We start from the raw sequence: 24,221 nt of genomic DNA, 5'->3' as shown, positions 1-24,221 counted from the left end.
TGCTGGTCAGTTATATGCATTATATGACACTGCTGGAATATTGCTGGTGAGTTATATGCATTATATGACACTGCTGGAATATTGCTGGTGAGTTATGCATTATATGACACTGCTGGAATATTGCTGGTGAGTTATATGCGTTATATGACACTGCTAGAATATTGCTGGTGAGTTATATGCATTATATGACACTGCTGGAATATGGCTGGTGAGTTATATGCATTATATGACCCTGCTGGAATATTGCTGGTGAGTTATATGCATTATATGACACTGCTGGAATATGGCTGGTGAGTTATATGCATTATATGACCCTGCTGGAATATGGCTGGTGAGTTATATGCATTATATGACACTGCTGGAATATTGCTGGTGAGTTATATGCATTATATGACACTGCTGGAATATTGCTGGTGAGTTATATGCATTATATTACCCTGCTGGAATATTGCTGGTGAGTTATATGCATTATATGACACTGCTGCCATATTGCCTACTCCGTGATTGACAGCTATCTTTGTATTCACACTTTTACAGGGAAGAATGTAAATCGTTTGGTGAGACAGCAAATTGGACTCCTTAGCCCAGAATGAGCAGAGGTTTGAATGAATAAAATACAAGTTATACTGAATCTTTTCCCACAAAGCGATATATTTAATCTGCTCAGCTCCTCCTGCTCTATAACATGATGCCTGTATAGCAGACTGCCTTTTCAACATGACAGGTTTGCTTCAAATAAATAGTTTGGTGCGTCAGTAACTTTGCATATGTTGTCAGGTTTTTTTTTTTTTCTTTCTGATATTGTGATTCCAATGTTGGTCAGGAGACCAATGTAGCCATGAATGAAAGTCTGCGAGCACCCTACACTGTGCTGACATGTATTTACAGGCATCCGCACATTGTACGGAGCGTCTAATCTATGTAAATGAAACGGGCGGGCAAAGCTGGTGATGTCACAAACCAGCACCTGCCTGCTCCCTTCTGAAGCCCGGAGCCAGTTTAGGAGGTGCAGGGGGTACAGAAGAGATGCCCTCATCAATGATATACTCCTACAGGTGGCTAGAAAAGCTGTCAAATCTCCCATCTGGACAGTTGCTTTAATGATGGACTGGCGTTTCTATAAAATGAATAGACTACTTTAAAAAATTAAATTAATATTGTAAGCTCTGCTGTGTGTAGGTCATCAGTCAGTGCTGCTTTGTTAAAGCCCAGCACTATAACAATCCGTTTGTGCCCCTCTGGCTTAATTGACAGGTTCAGTTTGAATGTGTGCAACGTATCTGTTTTCTGATCCCTCCAGAATCCCTCTTTTTTTTTAACACGAAAAATCTTGTTAAAATTCAAGTCGTCGAGATAGCGCACCTCTGCCCCAGACTGTCACATTCAACAGAGAAAACCCGGACATAAATTTCAAGCCTCCGCAAAATGATTATTCTTGTTGCTGTTATTCTGCAGTCTATTAATGTTCATTAGCTACAGCCCCAGAATAAATACCAGAGGGTCCCTGATCTCCGTCACCTTCCGAAAGATTACTTATTGTCTTCTGCAAATCTTAACAAGCTGTATGCTTCTCAAAGTCCTGCATTGTCCAGACGCTAATACAAAGGCATGAAAGTCCAGATTCTGTTAAGGTAGCTTTTTCATGTTTTGTTGTATGAAGAAAATACAGATTTTCACTTCTGTAATTATTACATTTATGTCCGATAGTAAGTTGTGCCAAGAGACATTTATATGTGAGTAGACAGGCAAATCTATATATAATATAGACCAGCTATCCTGGCAGGACTTTGAAATGATTCCTGGCACTTGGATCCCAAATATTTAGAAAAAATTGTATTTTCCGATCATGTCCGTATCCCAATCTGTAGCCATTTGACCTAATTTTTTCCAGGTCAGTGGAACATCCACTTTTGACCACTGTGGAAACCCAGGGGAAGTAACAATAGGAAATTGGCAAATATTGCAGAAAGTGAATACTTGCAATAAATCCATAATAATCCACTGCATATTATTTATTATTATTTATTATTATTAGTTATATAGTGCCATCAACTTTCAAAGCATTTTACAAAGCACAATATTGGTGGTAACACATTGTAACAATTACAGAAGACCGTGTGGTACAGACTAGAGAAACCACTGTTTACATAGGAGCTTACAATCTATAAGGAATAGATACAAGAAGTCCAGGAAAGGAGTATGCAGTTCTAGACATGTAAGGTGGAGGCAGTGCTGGCATACTGGTTGGCGGACTCTTTAGGCCAGGTGATACACTTGTTGAGGAAAATTTCCATTGAGCGTTTGAAGGTTTGTAAGGTTGGAGAATGTCAGATGGAATGAGGGGAGGAGAAGGGAAGAGCAAAAAAAAATATGTTTATAAAGTTGGACATAGTCTTTAAGGCTAAACTATATATGATTCAACACATGGCAGAAAATCTGTTTAACATAGATGTGGGCAAGTGTAGTTAAAGGTTAGACATGTCCTCCATAGCATATATCCCATTTACTTTGTGTATTGATCATGTTCCTGTAGGTGAACCTTTCATAGTACTGTACATTGTAGCTTCTGTGAGCCATGTACCACACTTTGTATTATTGTACTGTTCCCACTACATATGGTGCTATTTTTCTATTTCTTTGCATTTTATAAAAGTATCAGGCCGTGAAGAAAGCAAGCTTGCTAGTCTACGTAGACTACGTTTTCCCAAGTTCTATCAGTTAATTGCTTTCTTTATGACTTTACATCCCCTACAAAGAGTTGTCTAGGGTCATTTTTAAGTTAAAGAACGTGAAAGACTCTGTTTTGTGAGCAAGAAACCTTTAGCAAACCTAGTTGGAAATGGCATGACTTGTTAAATAATGCACTTACTAGTCATTACTCCATAAGTTTACCTGCAATGTGCATAAATTAGATGTAAAAAATATGTAAACTTAGTGTAATGTTGTTTAAAGGCTCTGTTCACATTTGGGTCTGAGGCTCCATTTGAAGCTTCCATCTCAAATTCCGTCAGATAATAAAGGCCTCCAGCCGAAGGCATGACCTAATGGATTGCCCGTTTTACAGGCAATAATGCTTTGGTACACGAAGTATACCAAAGCATTATAGAAGCTATCAGATCACATTTTGTAGTCCCCCCCCCCCCCCCCGTAAGGCTGGGTTCACACGACCTATTTTCAGGCGTAAACGAGGCGTATTATGCCTCGATTTACGCCTGAAAATACAGCTCCAATAGGTTGGCAAACATCTGAATGGGTTTGCCGACGTACTGTGCCGACGACCTGTAATTTTACGCCTCGCTGTCAAAAGACGACGCGTAAAATTACTGCCTCGTCAAAGAAGTGCAGGACACTTCTTTGGACGCAATTTGAGCCGTTTTTCATTGAATCCAATAAAGAACCGCTCCAAATTAAGGCCATCAAAGACGCCTCGCAAAACGCGAGTACGAGCAATTACGTCTGAAATGACGGAGCTGTTTTTTCCTGAAAACCGCTCCGTAATTTCAGACGTAATGGTCGTTATCGTGTGCACATACCCTTAAAGTTAAATAAAACCATTTTTTTTCTATTAAAAAGTTGTTTTATTTAGCAAGGGTGTTAAAAAAAATATATATATTATCTATAGATATATGTATGTATATGGTATCACATGCATTTGTAAACCTATATAAATTTGGGATTACTGTGATTTGTAATGACCCGCAAAATAAAGTTAAAGGGGTTGGCCAGGAAAATTATTTTCTAAAGTGTCCCCAGCCTTAGTTTGCTTTCCCGAAAACCCCCTACATACTTTCTAACCAGTTTCTGATTGATCTCCATCGTCACTGCTGCTCTTTGTGTTTGTTTACATCCTTTTCTTCTGTTCCTGGCTGTTTCCGGTCTTGTAACCCACCATACCCATGATCCCTTGCTGCATCTGAGAAGACCGCTTACATCCCCCCTTCCTCCCTCCACATCATCTCAGCTATTTGCATACTGCCACGCCCCTCCATGTTCACATGTCATTCCCTGCTCTAATTAGTCACCCAGCTCCCTGCACTGTCACACACACCCAGTAATAATCACACAGGGGTGATGGGGGTTATACACAGGTATGAAGTAAAATTGGCAGTGTCCTTAAGGGGATAATACCATACAAAAACAAGCCCATGTGCAGCTAAAACTATAGTGGAAGGTTTTTTTTCTTAATTTTCCCACTCAGTTACTCAATAAGTTGTATGTGCCCCAAAATGGTGCTTGTCCCGCATGTAAAACAAGCCCTTATACAGCTCTGACAGTAAAAAAAAACAACTTTACGGCTCACCGAATGCAGCAACATTAATAACTTTTTCCACAAAACATATATTTTTTTATGTGCAAAAAGTAAAACCTAAACTATATAAATGTGGCATCGCTGTAATCTTAACGACCTGCAAAGTGAAGTTGACATGTCATTTTACCGCACGGTGAGCGGCGTAAGTATGATACCCAAAAAACATTGGAGTTGCTGGTTTTTTCCACCCCCCCCCCCTAATAAAAGCTAATCTGCCCTCATATGGCTAAGTCAACAGATAAATTAAAAAAGAAATGACCTCGTAACGCAGTGATAAGAAAATTGCTGCGTCATCGAGGCCCAATATAGCTGCGTCTTTAAGGGGTTAAATCAGGTTGACTTATCTTCTCAATAATGCTCAAGCCTTGAGGATTCTAGTTTGACGCCATTCTTTTTTGTGGTTCATATTCGTGTATTCTCATTAGCTAGAAGTAATTTCAGAAAAAGCTCCATATTCTGTAATTATTAGTCAGCCACCACAACAAAGAGTTAAGGAAATCTGTTCTCCGTGGGAAATGGTTGTCTCATTCGGATCTGATGACCTAATTCATCATCCGTTCAGTAGGGACAAGAGACATGAGCGCTCCATTTCTTGTCATTTTCTAGAAGCACAGAGGTTAATGCCAATATTAGAACACCATGTTGGTGACGGTTCCCTGCCAGTCGCGGGGGATTTGTGCACAAGTATGTTGTCTCTATTATGTGATCAGTTCATATCCAGACACATGACAAGTCGGGACGTCTCCTGCTTCGAGCTTTTCCTTTCTATGATTGCATTTTAATTGTGACACTTGCCATTTTAATATGCTGGAGACTTGTACTCCCTCCATTCAAAATGGCATAGATAAAATCGAGGGCACGGGTCACCAGCTAGACAATGAATCAAATATTAACAGGGAATGACACAGTAAGGCTTCATTTAACAAAGTGTAATGAATGGAACTGTGGCTATAGATATGATGCTATGTCTCCATGTATCCTGCATATAATCAAACTCTCAATCACACGTGTCCTGTTATCATAGTTGATGGGCAGTGGAATTAGTTTAGTCCAGTATATGATATTTCAGACCTACCGCCAGTCCAAGCACGTTATTCCAGCAAGGAGAATCTGAAGGAGAGATACCCATGGAAGAAATCCCACCAATTCAACTTACAGTGACCGTAGCCTGTTTAATGCATTTTCTTTATCCTTGCAAATAAACTTTTATATCCTCTTTTTTTTTTTTTATTCGTTTTCTAATAATCCTGAGTATTTAATCATCTGGCACCTATTAGGGAGTTTTTTGTTTTTTTTTTGCCCTAAAAAAAACACGAAGGGTTTGTCTATTCCGCTGAAGCAATGCCGTTACAGTGCGTGACTGCGGCAGCCAATCACTGACTGCAACAAAGATATCCGTAAGGTTGTCACGTGGCTGTTGCTTAGCTATCACTTCCTATCTCCAGTGATTGGCTGCCACAGTCACATGTAGAGACAATGCATCAATGCTGCAGCGGAGTAAACCGAATCGGTGGGTGACAAGAGAATTCTTGGCATGGGATCAGCAGGGAATTTGAAATGCAATTATGGTTTTTAATATTTACTTTGTTTACATTTATAGGTGTGGAAACCCCCTTTAAAATTCTGTAAATTTATTTTATTGTATTTTTAGTTTGCTATGCAAAGCCTTGGTGTTTGTATTAACACATACATAGATATGTATATATAGATGTTACGTAATGCTCAGTATTAAGGCCCTTTTACACAGGCCAATTGTCGGGCAGATGAGTGTTTATATGAACGTTCGTTCCCGAACATTGCCCCGTGTAAAACGCTTGTTCATTGGCTGATGGTATCGTTTATGCTGCACAAAATATTGTTGTCGGCAGCAGATCTTCCTGTGTAAACAGGGGAATGTCCTGCCGACATGATAGAAATGCATGGAGACGAGAGATCGTAGTAATGAGTGCTCGTCCCCCATACATCACTGATCGATTCTCCTCGTAAAAGAAGCAAACGAGAGTCATTCAACCAGTGGACAGTGACACAATTTTTCATAATTTTAGCCTCCTGTACAACACCACAATGGATCTGAAACAAGCAATTAATCCTTCACTTGCCTTGACACCTCTTTGGACGATATGTTGAAATTTCCCATGGACAGCCACCAATTGCAAATTTGGCACTTGGAATCAACTCCAGACCATTTAGCTCCTTAATTTGACGTGAAATAAGAAAACCGGCCATGACACTGCTCAGTTATTTTTGAGCCTGTGCAATATCGAGTATATGTGAAAATTGCTGTAATACATAAACAGTTGGAAGTTTTGACACAAAGCAATGAAGATGTTATTGAAGTGTAGACTTTCAGCTATAATGCATTGTGGTGGTGTACCCCGTATATTTTTGACCCGGGATAAGCATTATTCATATTACTTTTACCACCCACATTCACTGAACTTGATCATACAAAGATGTTACAGTAACTAGTCATCACCAGGTGATTAGAAGTGTGATATTTGACAGCAAATTGGACTAATATCTACACCTTTTATGTCTGTGTGGCCTCTCTGATGGTCGCAAGTAAGATTTTATTCTGCTTGGTACCATATGGATCAGTGGCACCATATTACATAGTTACATAGTTAGTACGGCTGAAAAAAGACACATGTCCATCAAGTTCAACCAAGGGAAGGGAAAAGGGAAGGAATAATTTCTACACATAGGAGCTAATATTTTTTTGTTCTAGGAAATTATCTAACCCTTTTTTAAAGCCATCTACTGTCCCTGCTGTGACCAGCTCCTGCGGTAGGCTATTCCATAGATTCACAGTTCTCACAGTAAAGAAGGCTTGTCGCCTCTGCAGCTTGAACCTTTTTTTCTCCAGACGGAGGGAGTGCCCCCTTGTTTTTTGAGGGGGTTTTACAAGGAACAGGATTTCACCATATTTTTTTGTATGTGCCATTAATATATTTATATAAGTTAATCATGTCCCCCCTTAGTCGTCTTTTTTCAAGGCTAAATAGGTTTAATTCTTTCAATCTTTCCTCATAACTTAAATTCTCCATGCCCCTAATTAGCTTCGTTGCTCTTATTTTTATTTTTTCCAACTCCAGGGCATCTATGAACTGGAGCCCAGAACTGAACTGCATATTCTAGATGAGGCCTCACTAATGCTTTGTAAAGTGGTAATATTACATCCCTGTCCCGTGAGTCCATGCCTCTTTTAATACACGACAATATCCTGCTGGCCTTTGAAGCAGCTGATTGACATTGCATGCTGTTATTGAGTTTATGATTTACAAGTACACCCAGATCCTTCTCAACAAGTGAATCCGCTAGTGTAGCTCCCCCTAGGACATATGATGCATGCAGGTTGTTGGTACTCAGATGCATAACTTTACATTTAGCTACATTAAACTTCATCTGCCAAGTGGACGCCCAAACACTTAGTTTGTTTAAATCTGCCTGCAATTCATGAACATCTTCCATAGACTGAACTATATTACATAGCTTGGTGTCATCTGCAAAAATAGAAATAGTGCTATTAATCCCATCTTCTATATCATTAATAAATAAGTTGAATAATAGTGGTCCCAGCACTGAACCCTGGGGTACACCACTTATTACCGGGGACCATTCAGAGTAGGAATCATTGACCACAACTCTCTGGATACGGTCCTTGAGCCAATTCTCAATCCAATTACAAACTATATTTTCTAAACCTATAGTCCTTAATTTACCCATTAGGCGTCTATGGGGGACCGTGTCAAATGCCTTTGCAAAGTCCAAAAACACTAAATCCACAGCGGCCCCTTTGTCTAGACTTCTGCTCACCTCTTCATAAAAACAGATTAGGTTAGTTTGACAACTTCTGTCCTTAGTAAAACCGTGCTGGCTGTCACTTATAATGCTATTTATTGTCACATAATCCTGTATATAGTCCCTCAATAGCCCCTCAAACATTTTCCCCACGATGGATGTTAAGCTTACTGGTCTATAATTACCTGGGGAAGACCTAGAGCCCTTTTTGAAAATAGGCACCACATTTGTGCTGCGCCAGTCCCTTGGCACTATACCAGTCACTAGAGATTCTCTGAATATTATGAAAAGGGGGACAGAAATAACTGAACTAAGCTACTTAAGGACTCTAGGGTGTAACCCATCTGGTCCCGGGGCCTTGTGCACATTTATTTTATTTAATTTAGCTTGGACCATATCTACATTCATCCAATTCAGTATATCAACTGATATATTAACAGCACTGGCAGCGGCTACATCAGCTGCTCTTTTTTCTGTTGTATATACAGAGCTAAAGAACCCATTTAGTAACTCTGCCTTCTCTTGATCCCCTGTCATCAACTCCCCATTACCATTATCTAGGGGTCCTACATGTTCAGACCTTGGCTTTTTAGCATTTATATACTTGAAGAATTTTTTGGGATTTGTTTTGCTATCCTTGGCCACCTGCCTTTCATTTTGTATTTTTGCTAATTTTATTACATTTTTACAGATTTTATTAAGCTCTTTATATTTTACAAAGGCTACAGCTGTACCCTCAGATTTGTATTTTTTAAATGCCCGTTTTTTGTCGTGTATTGCCCCTTTCACAGAAGGTGTAAGCCATGTGGGGTTTAATTTGAGTCGTTTATACTTGTTACCTATAGGAATAAATTTTGCACTATAATAACTCAAAGTAGATGTGAAAATCTCCCATTTATCATTTGTCCCATTATTTAACATTAGTTCTTCCCAGTCTATATCCTGAATTGCCGCCCTCATCCTGGGGAAATTGGCTTTCTTAAAATTAAATGTTTTTGCCCTCCCAGCCTGCGTTTGTTTTTTACAGTATAGGTAAAATGTAACTATATTATGATCACTGTTACCGAGGTTTTCACGACCATTGACATTCCCAACAAGATCTGCATTATTAGAAATGACCAGATCCAACAGAGCTTCACCTCTAGTCGGGTCTTCCACAAACTGGCCCATAAAATTTTCCTGCAACAGGTTGAGGAAATGTCTCCCCTTTGCAGTTGAAGCTGAACCATGACACCAATTAATATCCCGGAAATTAAAATCTCCCATTATCACTACAGTACCCGCCTGTGCAGCCCGCTCCATCTGTTTATATATCCGACCCTCCATCTCCTCAGTTATATTGGGGGGTCTATAGATTACACCAAAAGTAATTTTTTCAGTGTTTACCTCCCTTTCTAGTTCCACCCACAAGGTTTCAACCTCCTCACAGTATTCACCAACTATTGTCTCTTTCACACTCGCCTTCATATCACTTCTCACATACAGACATACACCACCGCCTTTCCTATTTGTCCTGTCTTTCCGAAAAAGTGTAAAACCCTGTAGATTTACAGCCCAGTCATGTGAAGAGTCCAGCCATGTTTCAGCAACACCAACTATATCTATATTTTCTTCCAGTATCAAGGCCTCCAGCTCCCCCATTTTGCTTGCTAGACTTCTGGCATTTGTGAACATACACTTTAACTTGCCTGTCAGTTTTTCACTTTTATTATCAGAAATGTGATTTGACATTAATCGGGCCTTTTTATTTACACTGATGTTTTGTAACGAAAGGATCTCCTTATCTTGTTGTCTAGTCCTCGCCCCACATTCTGTTTCTCCCCCCACCAATATAGTCTGACCCCTCTCTAACCTGGCTACCCCTTTTTTTTTTCTACATTGACCTCCCTCCTCATGTGCTATGTGTATAGCAGACGCTTATCTAATGTTCCTATTAAAATAAACCTACATGCTCAACCATTATCAGCATGCTTGTTTATGGAGGAGCCAGACAGGCCATAAGTTGTTATGTTTATGGTGCATGATTAATAATCTAACCAATTTTTATTATTTTTATTTTTTTCAGTTCTTCTGGGTGCTGCTTGTCATTTTCCTAGTTGAGGTTCTCCTGATTGTCATTGAACTGGTGTGTGAAACAGAGGTATGTTGAATACTGGGGAAACATACGATCAGATATACTGTAAATAGGATGGAAATTATATGGTCTTGCAAGAATAATCCTTCTAAAAATATTCATAGTTAAAAATAAAGGAAAATTGAGCAAACCCCTGGCAGGATTCAACCGCCGATCGACGATAATGCTCCGTGCTGTGATTACATAGGGAGATGTGCTGCCGTCTAGCGACTATTTTTCTGACTACATAAAAGATCTGATCAGCCAGCTAATGTGCCGTTGCGGCCGACTAAAGAGCAGTTGATCGCAAACCTGATCACACAGGGCGATGATAGGGAGCAAGCGTTCGTACGAGAAACTCTTCAGTAAATCTGTCTCAGATACCACAGGGAATTCCAGCCGAAAGCCCGCACCAAATCTTGTTTGACTTGGTGGGGATTTTCGCCAAGAATTTTTACTGCGGACCCCAGATGAGGCGAGAAAAAAAGGTCAGTAGTTTCCTTCTCCCTGGTCTCCCAACCCGAAGCATAAGTCCTCCCAGGGCTGGTGTCAGTGCTGCCGAGCTCCTGGGATGACGTTCTCTCCTAAGTGATCGTTGCAACCTGTGATTGGCTGCAGCGGTCGCATGGGATGAAATGTCATCCCAGGAGACCAGCAGCACTGACAACAGATGGGAGAGGAGTGAGGCATCACTAGGGGAGCGTCAGGTGTAGGGAGTATCGTTTTTTGTTTGTCTTTTGTTTTTTCAAAGTGGACACTTCTGTGTTTTTTTGTTTGTTTGTTTTTTGCTGTAAATCTGCAGCTTTTCCGTAGCTATTTTTTTTGCAGAATTTCACTTCCCTATTGAACTTGATGTGGAAAGTCCGCAACAGATAAGCAACTATGTGGCGTGAGAAAGCGGAGACTGCATTAATAAATCTGCCCAAAGTATGTGATCATGTCACATTGCTTTTCATTAGGTGGTCCACCACTCTGAGCTTGTATGTTGCATAAAATTACATTAGAGTTTCACCAAATTAGGCCCCATGCACACAACCGTATGTTTGTCCACCCGTAAATACTGGCGTAAATACGTGTCCTTGGTCACACGTATTCGACCCGTTTTGCACCAGTATTTACGGGCACGGTTTCACTGCAAAATTACACTGCAGTAATCGGCAGCCCTTCTCTCTATCAGTGCAGGATAGAGAGAAGGGACAGCCCTTTCCGTAATAAAAGTAAAAGAAATTCATACTTACCCGGCCGTTGTCTTGGTGACGCGTCCCTCTCTTGACATCCAGCCCGACCTCCCTGGATGACGCGCAGTCCATGTGACCGCTGCAGCCAGTGATTCAACCAGCTGCAGCGGTCACATGGGATGTAATGTCATCCCAGGAGGCTGGACTGGAGGAAGAAGCAGGGAGTTCTGGGTAAGTATGAATGTCTTTTTTTTTTTTTTAACAGCTTTATCTTTATTGTGATTGGTAGCCACTGTCCCTGGTGCTGAAACAGTTACTGCCGATCGTTTAACTCTTTCAGCACCCTGGACAGTGACTATACACTGACGTCGCCTAGCAACGCTCCCGTAATTACGGGTGCACACAGTGGCGTAACTACCGCCGTAGCAGCAGTAGCGGCTGCTACGGGGCCCGCGGCATGAGGGGGCCCGTGTCGCCCGCCGGCACGGGCCCCCACCATGGCCGGAGGCTCCGCTAGCAGCCGCTATGGCTGCTACAGCGGGACGCCACTGAACACTACGGCAGAGCAGGGAGGTATCTCCCCGCTCTGCCATTAACTGGTTCCCGACCGCTGGCTGTTATTTTTACGGCCAGCGGTCAGGGTCCTTAAAACCCGAGCCATAGACTTTCTACGGCTCGGGTTTTAACTTGCTGCCCGCGCGATCGGGCAGCTGAATGTCGGGTCTCCGGCTGTCAGTGACTGCCGGGGACCCTGAGGAGAGGATAGAAGCAGCTTTCGCTGCTTCTGTCTTCTCTGATCTCTTTTACACAGCGCTCAATGCGCGCTGTGTAAAGGAATAGAGACAGCAGCAGCGGCGCTGTCTCTATTCCTCCCGGTGATCATGTGACTGGTCACATGATCGCCGGGTGCCGTTAGTGGCAGGCTGCTGCTGGGTCTTACTAGACCCAGCACAGCCCTATTAGTGACAATCGTCACTATGAGAGGGCTGATTTCCCCTGTAACTGGGGCTGCTGTGCAGCTCCAGTTACAGTGGAAAAACATGGTGTAAAAGAAAGAAAATATATAAAGTTCCCCAAAGGTCTTCTTTGACCTTTGGGGGACAGACCATAGTAATAAAAAAATAATAAAGTAAAGTGCAAAAAAAATTTAAATAATAAATACACATAAAATACCCACCCCAAAAAAAACGTTCCCCACCGCCAATCATTGTTGTAACGCCAGCGCTGACCCAATTACCCTAATATAGACATGTAATATATAAAAATTTACAGTAGACAATGCCGATCACAAATAAAAGGTCTATTTTAGGGTAAAACTATGTTATTACCAAAAAAAAAAATAGTTGAAATGTAAAAAAGCTTATTTTTTTACTATTATTTTCAAACTTTATGAATAAAAATTCTAAAATAGCAAAAAAGGTGTGTATAAAAACGATAAAAAATGAAACCTGCATTGTCTACGGAAAAAACGTCGCAAAAATCACGTCGTTAGCCCAACAAATAAAAAAGTTAGAGCCATTTAACTAACACGTGCTAAAAATGGCTAAACGGTGTCTGGTCCTGAAGGCGCAAAATAGAGCAAAAGATATGTACCCCCCCCCCCTCTCCACAGGACATGTATCCCCTCTCCACAGGTTATCCACAGGACATGTATCCCCCTCTCCACAGGACATGTATCCCCTCTCCACAGGACATGTATCCCCCTCTCCACAGGACATGTATCCCCCTCTCCACAGGACATGTATCCCCTCTCCACAGGTTATCCACAGGCCATGTATCCCCCTCTCCACAGGACATGTATCCCCCTCTCCACAGGACATGTATCCCCTCTCCACAGGACATGTATCCCCTCTCCACAGGACATGTATCCCCCTCTCCACAGGACATGTATCCCCCTCTCCACAGGACATGTATCCCCTCTCCACAGGACATGTATCCCCTCTCCACAGGATCTCCACAGGACATGTATCCCCTCTCCACAGGACATGTATCCCCCTCTCCACAGGTTATCCACAGGACATGTATCCCCCTCTCCACAGGACATGTATCCCCCTCTCCACAGGACATGTATCCCCCTCTCCACAGGACATGTATCCCCTCTCCACAGGATCTCCACAGGACATGTATCCCCTCTCCACAGGATCTCCACAGGACATGTATCCCCTCTCCACAGGATATCCACAGGACATGTATCCCCTCTCCACAGGATCTCCACAGGACAGGGGATACATGTGTGATCGCTGGCAGGGATAGGGAGAACGGGGGACTGAAAGTCCCCTGAAGTTCTCCATCACAAACCTCAGACTTCCGGGGTCTGTGTCGGCAGCTCCGTAGAAATGAATGGGGCGCCGGTCGTGCTTGTGCGCATGCGTGACCAGCGCTCCTTTCATTTTTATTGAGCTGCGCAGACGCCGGAAGTCAGAGGTTTGTCATGGAGAAGTTCAGGAGACTTTCAGTCCCCCGTTCTCCCTATCGCTGCCAGCGATCACACATGTATCCCCTATCCTGTGGAGAGGGGATACATGTATTTTGTAGGACACACTGTAGGTCACATTTTTTTGGGAGGGGGGACGCTGTATGGCGTTCCCTACAGGGGGGGGGGGAGCGCTGTATGGCGTTCCCTACAGGGGGGGGTGGCTGTATGGCGTTTCCTACAGGGGGGGAGCTGTATGGGGTTCCCTAAAGGGGGGGGCTGTATGGCGTTCTCTACAGGGGGGGGCTGTATGGCGTTCCCTACAGGGGGGGCTGTATGGCGTTCTCTACAGGGGGGGGGCTGTATGGCGTTCTCTACAGGGGGGGCTGTATGCCGTTCTCTGCAGGGGGGCTGTATGGGCGTTATCTACAGGGGGGCTGTATGGCATTATCTACAGGGGGGCTGTATGGCGTTATCTACAGGGGGGCTGTATGGCGTTCTCTACAGGGGGATGTATGGCGCTATCTACAGAGGGGGGCTGTATGGCGTTATCTACAGGGGGGGCTGTAAAAAAGCCACTATCTACAAGGGGGGGGGGGTTGTGTGACACCCAGGGGAGGGGGGGGGGGCCCCAGTCAAAAGTTTGCTATGGGGCCCAGTCTTTCCTAGTTACGCCCCTGGGTGCACACACGTAGTCACCCGTAATTACGGGAGCCCCATAGACTTCTATGCGCCTGCCCGTGCCGTAATTACGGCCTGAAATAGGACATGTTCTATATTTTTCAACGGCACGGCCACCTTCCCGTAAGCATACAGGGAGGTACCCGTGGCCAATAGAAGTCTATGATATTTTCCATTAAGTTATCATTGTTTAGATAATATATTATTTGTGGGATTGAGTCGCCAAGGGCATTCCAATACAAAATAACCCTGTTTGGAATATGGTATAGACACAAGTAAAGATGTTGGGCGGTTAAATGGTTCTATGCGATCTAAGTTCAGTTTAGTAGAATAGTGGCTTCCAGATCCATTATTTGGACCCTGAGGCTACATCTACACAGAGACTTTGGTTGTGCTGCAACAAGTTCTATACAAATCACGCAACCCCAAAAATTTTTGCAGCAAATCATGCAGCAAGTCCCAGACAAATCCCAATTTGGTTGCGAGTGCATGCAATTTAGGGCTTATTCAGACGAACGGGATATACGTCAGTTCAACGGACGTGATTTTCACACGCGTCGCACGGACCTATATTAGTCTATGGGGCAGTGCAGACAGTTGCGTGATTTTTACGCAGCGTGAGTCCGCTGCGAAAAAGTCACGACATGTCTGTTCTTTGGGCGTATGTCGCGCATCACGCACCCATTAAAGTCAATTGGTGCGTGAAAATCACACGGAAGCACTTCCGTGGGATGAGCGTGATTCGCGCAACAGCTGTCAAACTATGAATGAAAACAGAAAAGCACCACGTTCTTTTCTGTGTACAAACATCCAAACAGTGTCATAATGGCGGCTGCGCGAAAATCACGCAGCCACGCACTATACGGGGCTGACACACGGAGCTGTTAAGTACCTTTTGCGCGCGCAAAACGCCGGGTTTTTTGCACGCGCAAAACGCACACGCTCGTATGAATCCGGCGTTAGGCTTTGTGACATCCAAAAGACAAAACAAATTAAAAAAAATTGCTGACATGTTACAAATCAGTCAGTCGTATGTGACTTCCATTGATGTCTATGCTGAAAAAGTTGCAAGCAATTTGGGATCTGCGAAGTGCTTCCGTGTGCCGTGCGCGATTTTCACGCACCCATTAACTTCAATGGGTGTGTGATGCGCAAAAAACGGCCAAGTATAGGACATGTCGTGAGTTTTACGCAGCGGACACACTCTGTGTGAAAATCACTGACTGTCTGAATTGCCCCATTCACTAACATAGGTCCGTGTGCCGCACGTGATTTTTACACACGTATCACTGACGTAATACACGTTCGTGTGAATAAGGCCTAAAAGTGACAGAATTTGGCTCCAGATTACTGTACCTTGGGAGATATCTGGGAAGTGGAAACCCTAGAATCATACAAACTTTTATGTTTCTTGGATACAACTTAACATGTCCCTATTAACATTATTTTGCATGTGTTGTAAATGACAGGTCTGGTACGTCGGCATAACCAGCAGCTTCCCGCAATCCGACGTACCAGATCCATCATGAATATGACGGGTCAGTGCGTGCTTCATCTTCAGCGGGTGTCCGCTGTAATATGCTTCTGACATCCCGCTGTACCGGCAGCAATGGCAGTTACTGCTGATCGACGCCGTTTAACCCCTTCAATGTGGCAGTCAACGGCGTCAGTCGCATTGAAGTGGTTGACAGAGGGGGATTTATATATAAATTTGGTGTCGCTGTAATCGTATTGACCTGCAGAATGAAGTTAACCTGTTTATACTGCACGGTGAACTCTGTAAAAAAGAAGAAACAAAACAGTGCTAGAATTGCTGTTTTTTTGGTTTCCTAGTCTCCCAAAAAATGGAATAAATCATGATAAAAACAAAATTGCATGTACCCCAAAATGGAACCAATAAAAATTACAGGTCATTCCACAAAAAACAAGCCCTCACACAGCTCCGTCAACGGAAAAATAACACGTATTTTTACCACTTTATTAGCATTTTTAGATTTATTCAAATAAGTTGCTTAATGCCCAAGAGGGCGTATTTTTACTTTAGACCAAGTGGACGTTGTACAGGGGAGTGTATGACGCTGACCAATCGGCATCCTGCACTCCTCTCCATTCATTTACTCAGCGCATAGGGATCCTGCTAGACCCTTTATGCTGTCTTATACTAACACATTAACAATACTGAAATGTTTAGACCGTGAATAGACATTCCACGGGATGTCTATTTGCAATCTCTGCACTTCGTTACTCTGTGATAGTTACAGCAGAGGACGCGTAATCTCGCGAGATTACGCGGTAAATGACGGGTTACAACAAGATCACGCTTCCTCTGCTGTAACTACCATAGAAACAGTAACGAAGTGCAGAGATTGTGAATAGACATCCCGTGGAATGTCTATTCACTGTCTAAACACTTCAGTATTGTTAATGTGTTAGTATCAGACAGCACATAAGGATCTAGCAGGATCCCTATGTGCTGTGTAAATGAATGGAGAGGAGTGCAGGACGCTGATTGGTCAACATCAAACACTCCCCTGTACAACGCCCACTTGGTCTAAAGTAAAAATACGCCCAGTTGGGTATTAAGCAACTCATTAGCATAAATCTAAAAACGCTAATAAAGTGGTAAAAATCGTTTATTTAAATAAAAAGCACTGCTGTCACCTACATTATAGCGCCCATCTCCTTATGTAGGAGATAGGGCACTTATAATGTGGTGATAGAGCCTCTGGATGTAATTTGCCAAATGTGTCTTTTTGGGAGTGTTTGCACTGTTTTGGCCCCACAAGACCTCTCCAAACCTGACATGGTGCCTAAAATATATTCTAATAAAAAGAAGGCCCCAAAATCCTCTAGGTGCTTCTTTGCTTCTGAGGCCTGTTTCAGTCCATAAGGACACTAGGGCCACATGTGGGATATTTCTAAAAACTGCTGGGCAATAAATGTTAAGTTGCATTTCTCCCGTAGAACACTGTGTTGCAGAAAAAAAAGCTCCTATTCATACTAAACGTAATCCGACTGTTTGAAAAAGGTCTGGTTATTTTGACCGAAACGTCACATTGTCGAAGTCTGTGGATTGCAAATAAAATTATTTTTCAAAAACAAATAATTTTTGGAGTGCGTGGTTTTCTTCCAAAATAAAGTACAACATGTCACGAAAAAACAATCTCCGAATCACTTAGATAGGTAAAAGCATTCCAAAGTTATTACCACATAAAGTGACACATGTCAGATTTGAAAAATCGCTTAGTCTTTAAGGCAAAAACAGGCTGGGTCCTGAAGGGCTTAATGGTGCAATAGGTGTTTGCTGGGAGCGCATGTCCCCTTTAAAGGGGTTGGCCACTTCATTAGAAGTTGTCCTAAAAATCCATAAACTGTTATATTATGGCACTTACAATTATACCTGTATTTATATCTTATGTCCACTCTGCAATTGAAGGCCCCCTGCTGCCTATTTATGCGCTGTGTAACCATTGCAAATTGGCGGTCTCCATGTCCATAGAAACACTTTCGTGGCTGTCCGTGGCTGTATCTGTGCAGGCACTGAACTATAGCTAAACTCTTCCATGTTTACAACTGCAGAGCCGCAACTGGCAGGGTCAGACTTACGTAATCCGTGTAGTGTGCTGTGTTACTCTGTTTCTGTAAATTTCCACAGAAGAAAATAGGTGTTGAGGAACCGACGCAGAAAACGCTGTTTTTGTAACTGCTACACTGTTTACATAAACGTTCATTCACACTATAGTGCCTCCCCACATGGTATAATGCCCCTTTAGCTGCCCCACACAGTATAATGCCGTCATAGCTGCCCTACACTGCATAATGCCCCCATAGTGGCCCCCACACTGCATATTGCCCCCATAGTGGCCCCCACACTGCATAATGTCCCCATTGTGCCCCACACACAGCATAATGCCCCATAGCTGCCCCACACATAGTATATTGGCTGTATAGTGCCCCTACACCGTATAATGCTTCCATAACTGCCCCTATACAGTATAATGCCCTGTCCGTGCCTAACAAACATAATAATTAGTCACCCATTCCCGTTCCCATGACACGTGACGGAGGTTCCTCTACTCCTCCGGTATGTGCTATGAGTGACTCGGCACAGAGGCGCGATGACAGCACTGCATCACGCCTGTCACTCCAAGTGTTACACAGTGACTGCTGAAGCAGGGAGCTGAAGGCTTCCTGCTCCATCGTTTGAGTCAACTGTATCTATGTCCTGAGGACGCAGATACAGTTGAGACAGGGATATGCCACCACAGCCGAACCTGCACCTGGGCCCCACCATCTCAGTGGGCCTGGGGCCACCGCTCCCCCTGTCCCCCTGCTAGCTACGCCTCTGACTCTCTGGTATGGATAAAATGATGCGACATGAACGTGGAGCAGTTTTTCATATATTTCCTGTCCACAGTTACCAGGGTGTCTATTATGGTTGGATTTATCTTTGTGCTATTTTTACAAAATACTTGTGGGGTGAATTGCTCTTCTGTTAATAGAGGGTATAAATCACAAGTCTGTCTTTATTGGCATCACGACCGTTGTGTGCTGGGAGAATCTCAAACTCCTGCTTCAAGAGGAACAATTTCACACTGCGTCTTTCAGTATCAGGCGATGAGAGGCTTTTGCGTCAGAGGCACACGTCCGTAAGAGATTTGACTGATGACAGAAAGGTGTTAGAGGTAATAGGAAATGTTACACTATGGAGCTGAGCAGTGAGGTTGGCTGGTGCTAATGCATGAAAATATGGAGTCCCTTCTTAAATAAGTTGTTTGAAGCATGTATTAAGTCTTAGCATAAATTAGCTATTGTGGACTATATCTTCCGTAAATTTCTACATGTATTGTAGCTGAGCGCTCCGTGGAATACACTGTATACCGATCAGCCATAACATTAAAACCACTGACAGGTGAAGTGAAGAACATTGATTATCATCAAAATGGCACCTGAGAAGGGGTGGGTTATATTTAGGCTGGGTTCCCACGGGACCGATACGCTGCATAAAAATCACGCAGCGTGTACAACCTGGAACCCGCACCATATTGTGATGCGATTTTTCGGACGGAAATTCCATTGTAAAGGAAAGCCGTTCATGCTTACCACCTCTGACGCCCGCTCCGGTCTCCAAGGTTGACGTTTCAGGCCATGTGACACTGCAGCCTGTGATTGGCTTCAACGGTCATATGGGACGCAACGTCATCCCAGGAGGCTGGACTGCAGGGAAAACGAAGGGCGTTCTGGGTAAGTGATTTTTTTTTTTCAGTTTTTTTTTTTTTTCCTCCGGCATTGCGATTTTTTTTTTTTTTATGTCGCAACGCTTGACTTTCTGTTACGGGTTTTGCACCCCCATTGAATTCAATGGGGAAAACCCGCAACGGAAAATGAACAAAAACGCAGCATAACTTGACACGGAAATTCTGCAGCGTTTACGCTACGTGGGAACCCAGCCCTTGGCCCCGTTCACACAACCGAAAAGTCGCCCGTAATTACGGGCCCATTCATTTCTATGGCCGACGGACACCTTCCCGTATGCCTATGGGAGGGTGTCTGTGCCGTAGAAACCTGCCGAAAAAAATAGGACATGTCCGTGGTCCTGTACTCTATAATAGGAGCACGACCCGTAAAAACGGCCGGCCGTGCCCATAACAACGGGTACGGTCGTGTGCATGAAGCCTTAGGCAGCAGTTCAACAGTCAGGCCTCATTCACACGACAGGGTCTGAGTGTCGGCCGATAAAACCGGCCGTTTTGGACCGTTTTTCCCAGCTGTTTTGCATCCGTTCCGGTTCCGGGCCGTGTTGCCGTTTTTAACGGCCGATTTTGACCCATTTTGCATCCGGTTTTTTTCCCTGTCCATTTTTAAATCTGATGAATTTAATTTAAATTTGTTGCCACACACAGTCCCCAGTAGATAATGCCACAGTCCCCCTGGTAGATAATGCCACAGTCCCCGTGGTAGGTTATGCCACCCAGCCCCCTGTAGGTTATGCCACCCAGCCCCCTGTAGGTTGCACCCACCCCCCCCCCCTTCCAGGAGAAGTCACTGACTTCAATGTCCATATATGGACAGTGTAGTCACTGACTTCTCCAGGATAGGAATTCCCGGCCACAGGGTCGGGAATTCCGCTTCAGAAGTGAGTGAAGTCGCTGTGTCCATATATTGACAGTAGTCACTCACTTCTCCTGTAGCGGAATCCGACTCCTACAGAGAGCAAAAAAAAAACCCTCCTCCTCCTCCTCACATGCACTGTGAGGAGGAGGAGAGAGAGCGACGAAATACATGGCCATCACTCGGGACACGTTCCGGTGATGGCCGTGTTTTACCCGGCCCCATAGACTTCTATGGGAACCGGGCGGCCGGGTAAACGGCCGAAAATAGGGCATGTCCCATTTTTTGACGGCTAGGTTTCCCAGGCCGTCAAAAAATCGATCGTGTGAATAGCCCCATTAGGGGTCTATTGTTCCTACTGCAGACGTGTGACGCCCGATTTATGAACAGCTGTCACCCGGCCGGGAAACCCTGTCGTGTGAATAAGGGCTCAGTTCTTGAAGTTGATGTGTTGGATGCAATAAAAATGTGAAAGTGTAAGGATCTGGGCGACTTTAACCCCTTCAGGACACCAACCTATTTTTTTTTTTCATATGTGATATGTGTTACTTTATGTGGTAATAACTTTGGAATGCTTTTACCTATACAAGTGATACGGAGATTGTTTTCTCGTGACATATTGTACATTATGTTAGTGAAAAAATTTGGTCTATAAACTCAATATTTGTGGAAAACTATAATTTTTGCTAATTTTCTCGAAATTTTGATTTTTCTAAATTTATATGTAAAGCAGATCGTAATACAATACAAAATAATCACTAGTTCACATATCCCATATGCCTACTTTTATGTTTGCATTGTTTTTTGAATGTCCTTTTATTTTTCTAGGACGTTACAAGGTTTAGAACTTTAGCAGCAATTTCTCACATTTTTAAGAAAATTTCAAAAGGATATTCAGAGACCAGTTAAGTTCCTAAGTGACTTTGAGGGCCTTATACTAGTCCATCTCCATGAATTAGAATATCATCAAAAAGTGATCTATGTCCAGCATTTTTTTTTTTCTTCTAATGTTGATTATGGCAAACCGTTAATGAAAACCCAAAATGTAGTAGCTCAGAAAATTAGAATATTAAATAAGCCCAATTTCAAAAGTGATTTTTAATACCGAAATGTTGGCCTACTGAAAAGTATGTCCAGTATATACTCAATACTTGGTCGCGGCTCAGACTTTGCATGAATTACTGTATCAATGCTGCGTGGCATGGAGGCGATCAGCCTGTGGCACTGCTGAGGTGTTATGGAAGCCCAGGTTGCTTTGATTGCGGCCTTCAGCTCATCTGCATTGTTGGGTCTGGTATCTCATCTTCCTCTTGACAATACTTCATAGATTCTCTTTGGGATTTGGGTCAGACCAGTTTGCTGCCCAATCAAGCGCAGTGTTACTGTGGTTATTAATCCAGGTATTGGTACTTTTGGCAGTGTGGGCTGGTGCCAAGTCCTGCTGGAAAATGAAATCAGCATCTCCATAAAGCTTGTCAGCAGAGGGAAGCATGAAGTGCTCGAAAATTTCCTGGTAGACGCTGCGTTGACTCTGGACTTGATATAACACAGTGGACCAACACTGTTAGTCAGTGTCAAGTCCTGTTTTCAGATGAAAGTAAATTTTGCATTTAATTTGGAAATCCAGGTCCCAGAGTCTGGAGGAAGAGTGCAGAGGCATCAATCCAAGTTGCTTGCAGTCCGGTGTGAAGTTTCCACAGTCCGTGATGGTTTGGGGAGTTATGTCATCTGCTGGTGTTGGTCCACTGTGTTACATCAAGTCCAGAGTCAGTGCATCCGTCTACCAGAAAATTTTAGAGCACTTCATACTTCCCTCTGCTGACAAGCTTTATGAAGAGATGCTGATATCATTTTCCGGCAGGACTTGGCACCTGCCCACACTGCCAAAAGTACCAATACCTGGTGTAATAACCACATTATCACTGCGCTTGATTGGCCAGCAAACTCACCTAACCTAAATCCCATAGTGAATCTATGGTATATTGTCAAAAGGAAGATGAGACACCAGACCCAACAATGCAGACGAGCTGAAGGCCGCTATCAAACAACCTGGGCTTCCATAACACCTCAGCAGTGCCACAGGCTGATCACCCCCATGCCACGCCGCATTGATGCAGTAATTCATGCAAAAGGAGCCCGACCGAGTATTGAGTGCATATACTGTACATACTTTTCAGTATTATAAATTGGGCTTATATAATATTCAAATATTCTGAGACACGAAATTTTTGGTTTTCATTAACTGTTACCATAATCAACATTAAAAGGAAAATATGATGGAACTAGATCACTCTGTGTCTAATGAGTCTATATAATGAGTTTCACTGTTTGAATTGAGTTACTGAAATTAACTTTTTAATGATATGCTAATTCATTGAGATGGACTAGTGTATTAGACTCCATAAATCACCCCATTTTAAAAACTGCACCCCTCAAAGTATTTTAAACCGCGTTTAGAAAGTTTCTTAACCCTTTAGGCATTTCATAGAAATTAACGCAATATAGAGGTCCTATACAAATTAAATTTTTGTTTTTGCCGGAATTCATGCGTAATAGGCTTTTTCGGTAACACAGAATCATTTACCAGGGAAATGCAACTCCCTATTTATTGTTCAGATTCTGCTGTTTCTGGAAATATTCCAAATGTGGCCTTAGTGTGCTGATGGACTGAAACACAGGCCTCATAAGCAAAAGGAGCACACAATGGATTCTGGGGCCTCCTTTTTATTTATTTTTTTAGAATATACTTTAGGCACCACGTCCGGTTTATGAGGTCTTGTGGTGCCAAAACAGTCGAAACCACCCAAAAGTGACTCCTTTTTGGAAACTACACCCCTCAAGGAATTTATCTTGGGTTATAGTTAGCATTTTGACCCAGCAGTTTTTTTGCTAGATTTATTGGAATTAGTCCGTAAAAATTAAAATGTACTTGATTTCTGAAAAAACTTATACATTTTTACAATGAATAAAAGAGAAAAATAACTACAGCAATACCCCATATTTGGTAATAAATTGCTGTTTAGACCCACTGCAAGGCTTAGAAGGGAAGGAGCGCTATTTGGCTTTTGGAGCTTAGATTTTTCTGGAATGATTTGTGGTGCCATGTCTCATTTGGAAAGCCCCTCAGGGACCAAAACTGTACAAACCCCTTAAAAGTGAGCCCATTTGGGAAACTACACCCCTTAAGAAATCTATCTAGGTATAGTGAGCATTTAGACCCCACAGGTCTTTTGCAGAATTTATTAGAATTAGTCTACTAAAACGTTTAATTTTTTTCATTTCCACAAGGGAAAAAGGAGAAAAAGCACCCAAACTTTTATAAAGCAATTTCTCCCGAGTACAGCAATACCCCACAAGTATTTGATCCCTTGCTGACTTTGTAAGTTTGCCCACTGTCAAAGACATGAACAGTCTAGAATTTTTAGGCTAGGTTAATCTTACCAGTGAGAGATAGATTATATAAAAAAAAAAAAAACAGAAAATCACAATTGTCAAAGTTATATATATTTATTTGCATTGTGCACAGAGAAATAAGTATTTGATTCCTTTGGCAAACAAGACTTAATACTTGATGGCAAAACCCTTGTAGGCAAGCACAGTAGTCAGACGTTTTTT

The 24,221-nt window shown here is 42.8% G+C and overlaps 1 protein-coding gene across 1 annotated transcript in view; it reads left to right on the top strand.

Moving 5' to 3' along the window:
• LOC142749903 (tetraspanin-15-like) overlaps window positions 1–24,221 on the top strand; it is a 252,093-nt gene that overhangs the window by 72,830 nt on the left and 155,042 nt on the right. Inside the window, exon 3 of the mRNA XM_075858487.1 lies at window positions 10,176–10,250. Coding sequence (XP_075714602.1) covers window positions 10,176–10,250 — 75 coding nt within the window. The remainder of the gene's footprint in view (window positions 1–10,175; window positions 10,251–24,221) is intronic.

Source organism: Rhinoderma darwinii, chromosome 3, assembly GCF_050947455.1.
Source record: "Rhinoderma darwinii isolate aRhiDar2 chromosome 3, aRhiDar2.hap1, whole genome shotgun sequence".
In the NCBI taxonomy this organism is placed as follows: Eukaryota; Metazoa; Chordata; class Amphibia; order Anura; family Rhinodermatidae; genus Rhinoderma; species Rhinoderma darwinii.
Note: the sequence above shows the minus strand (reverse complement) of the source record. Positions and strands in the feature narration are given on the sequence as shown.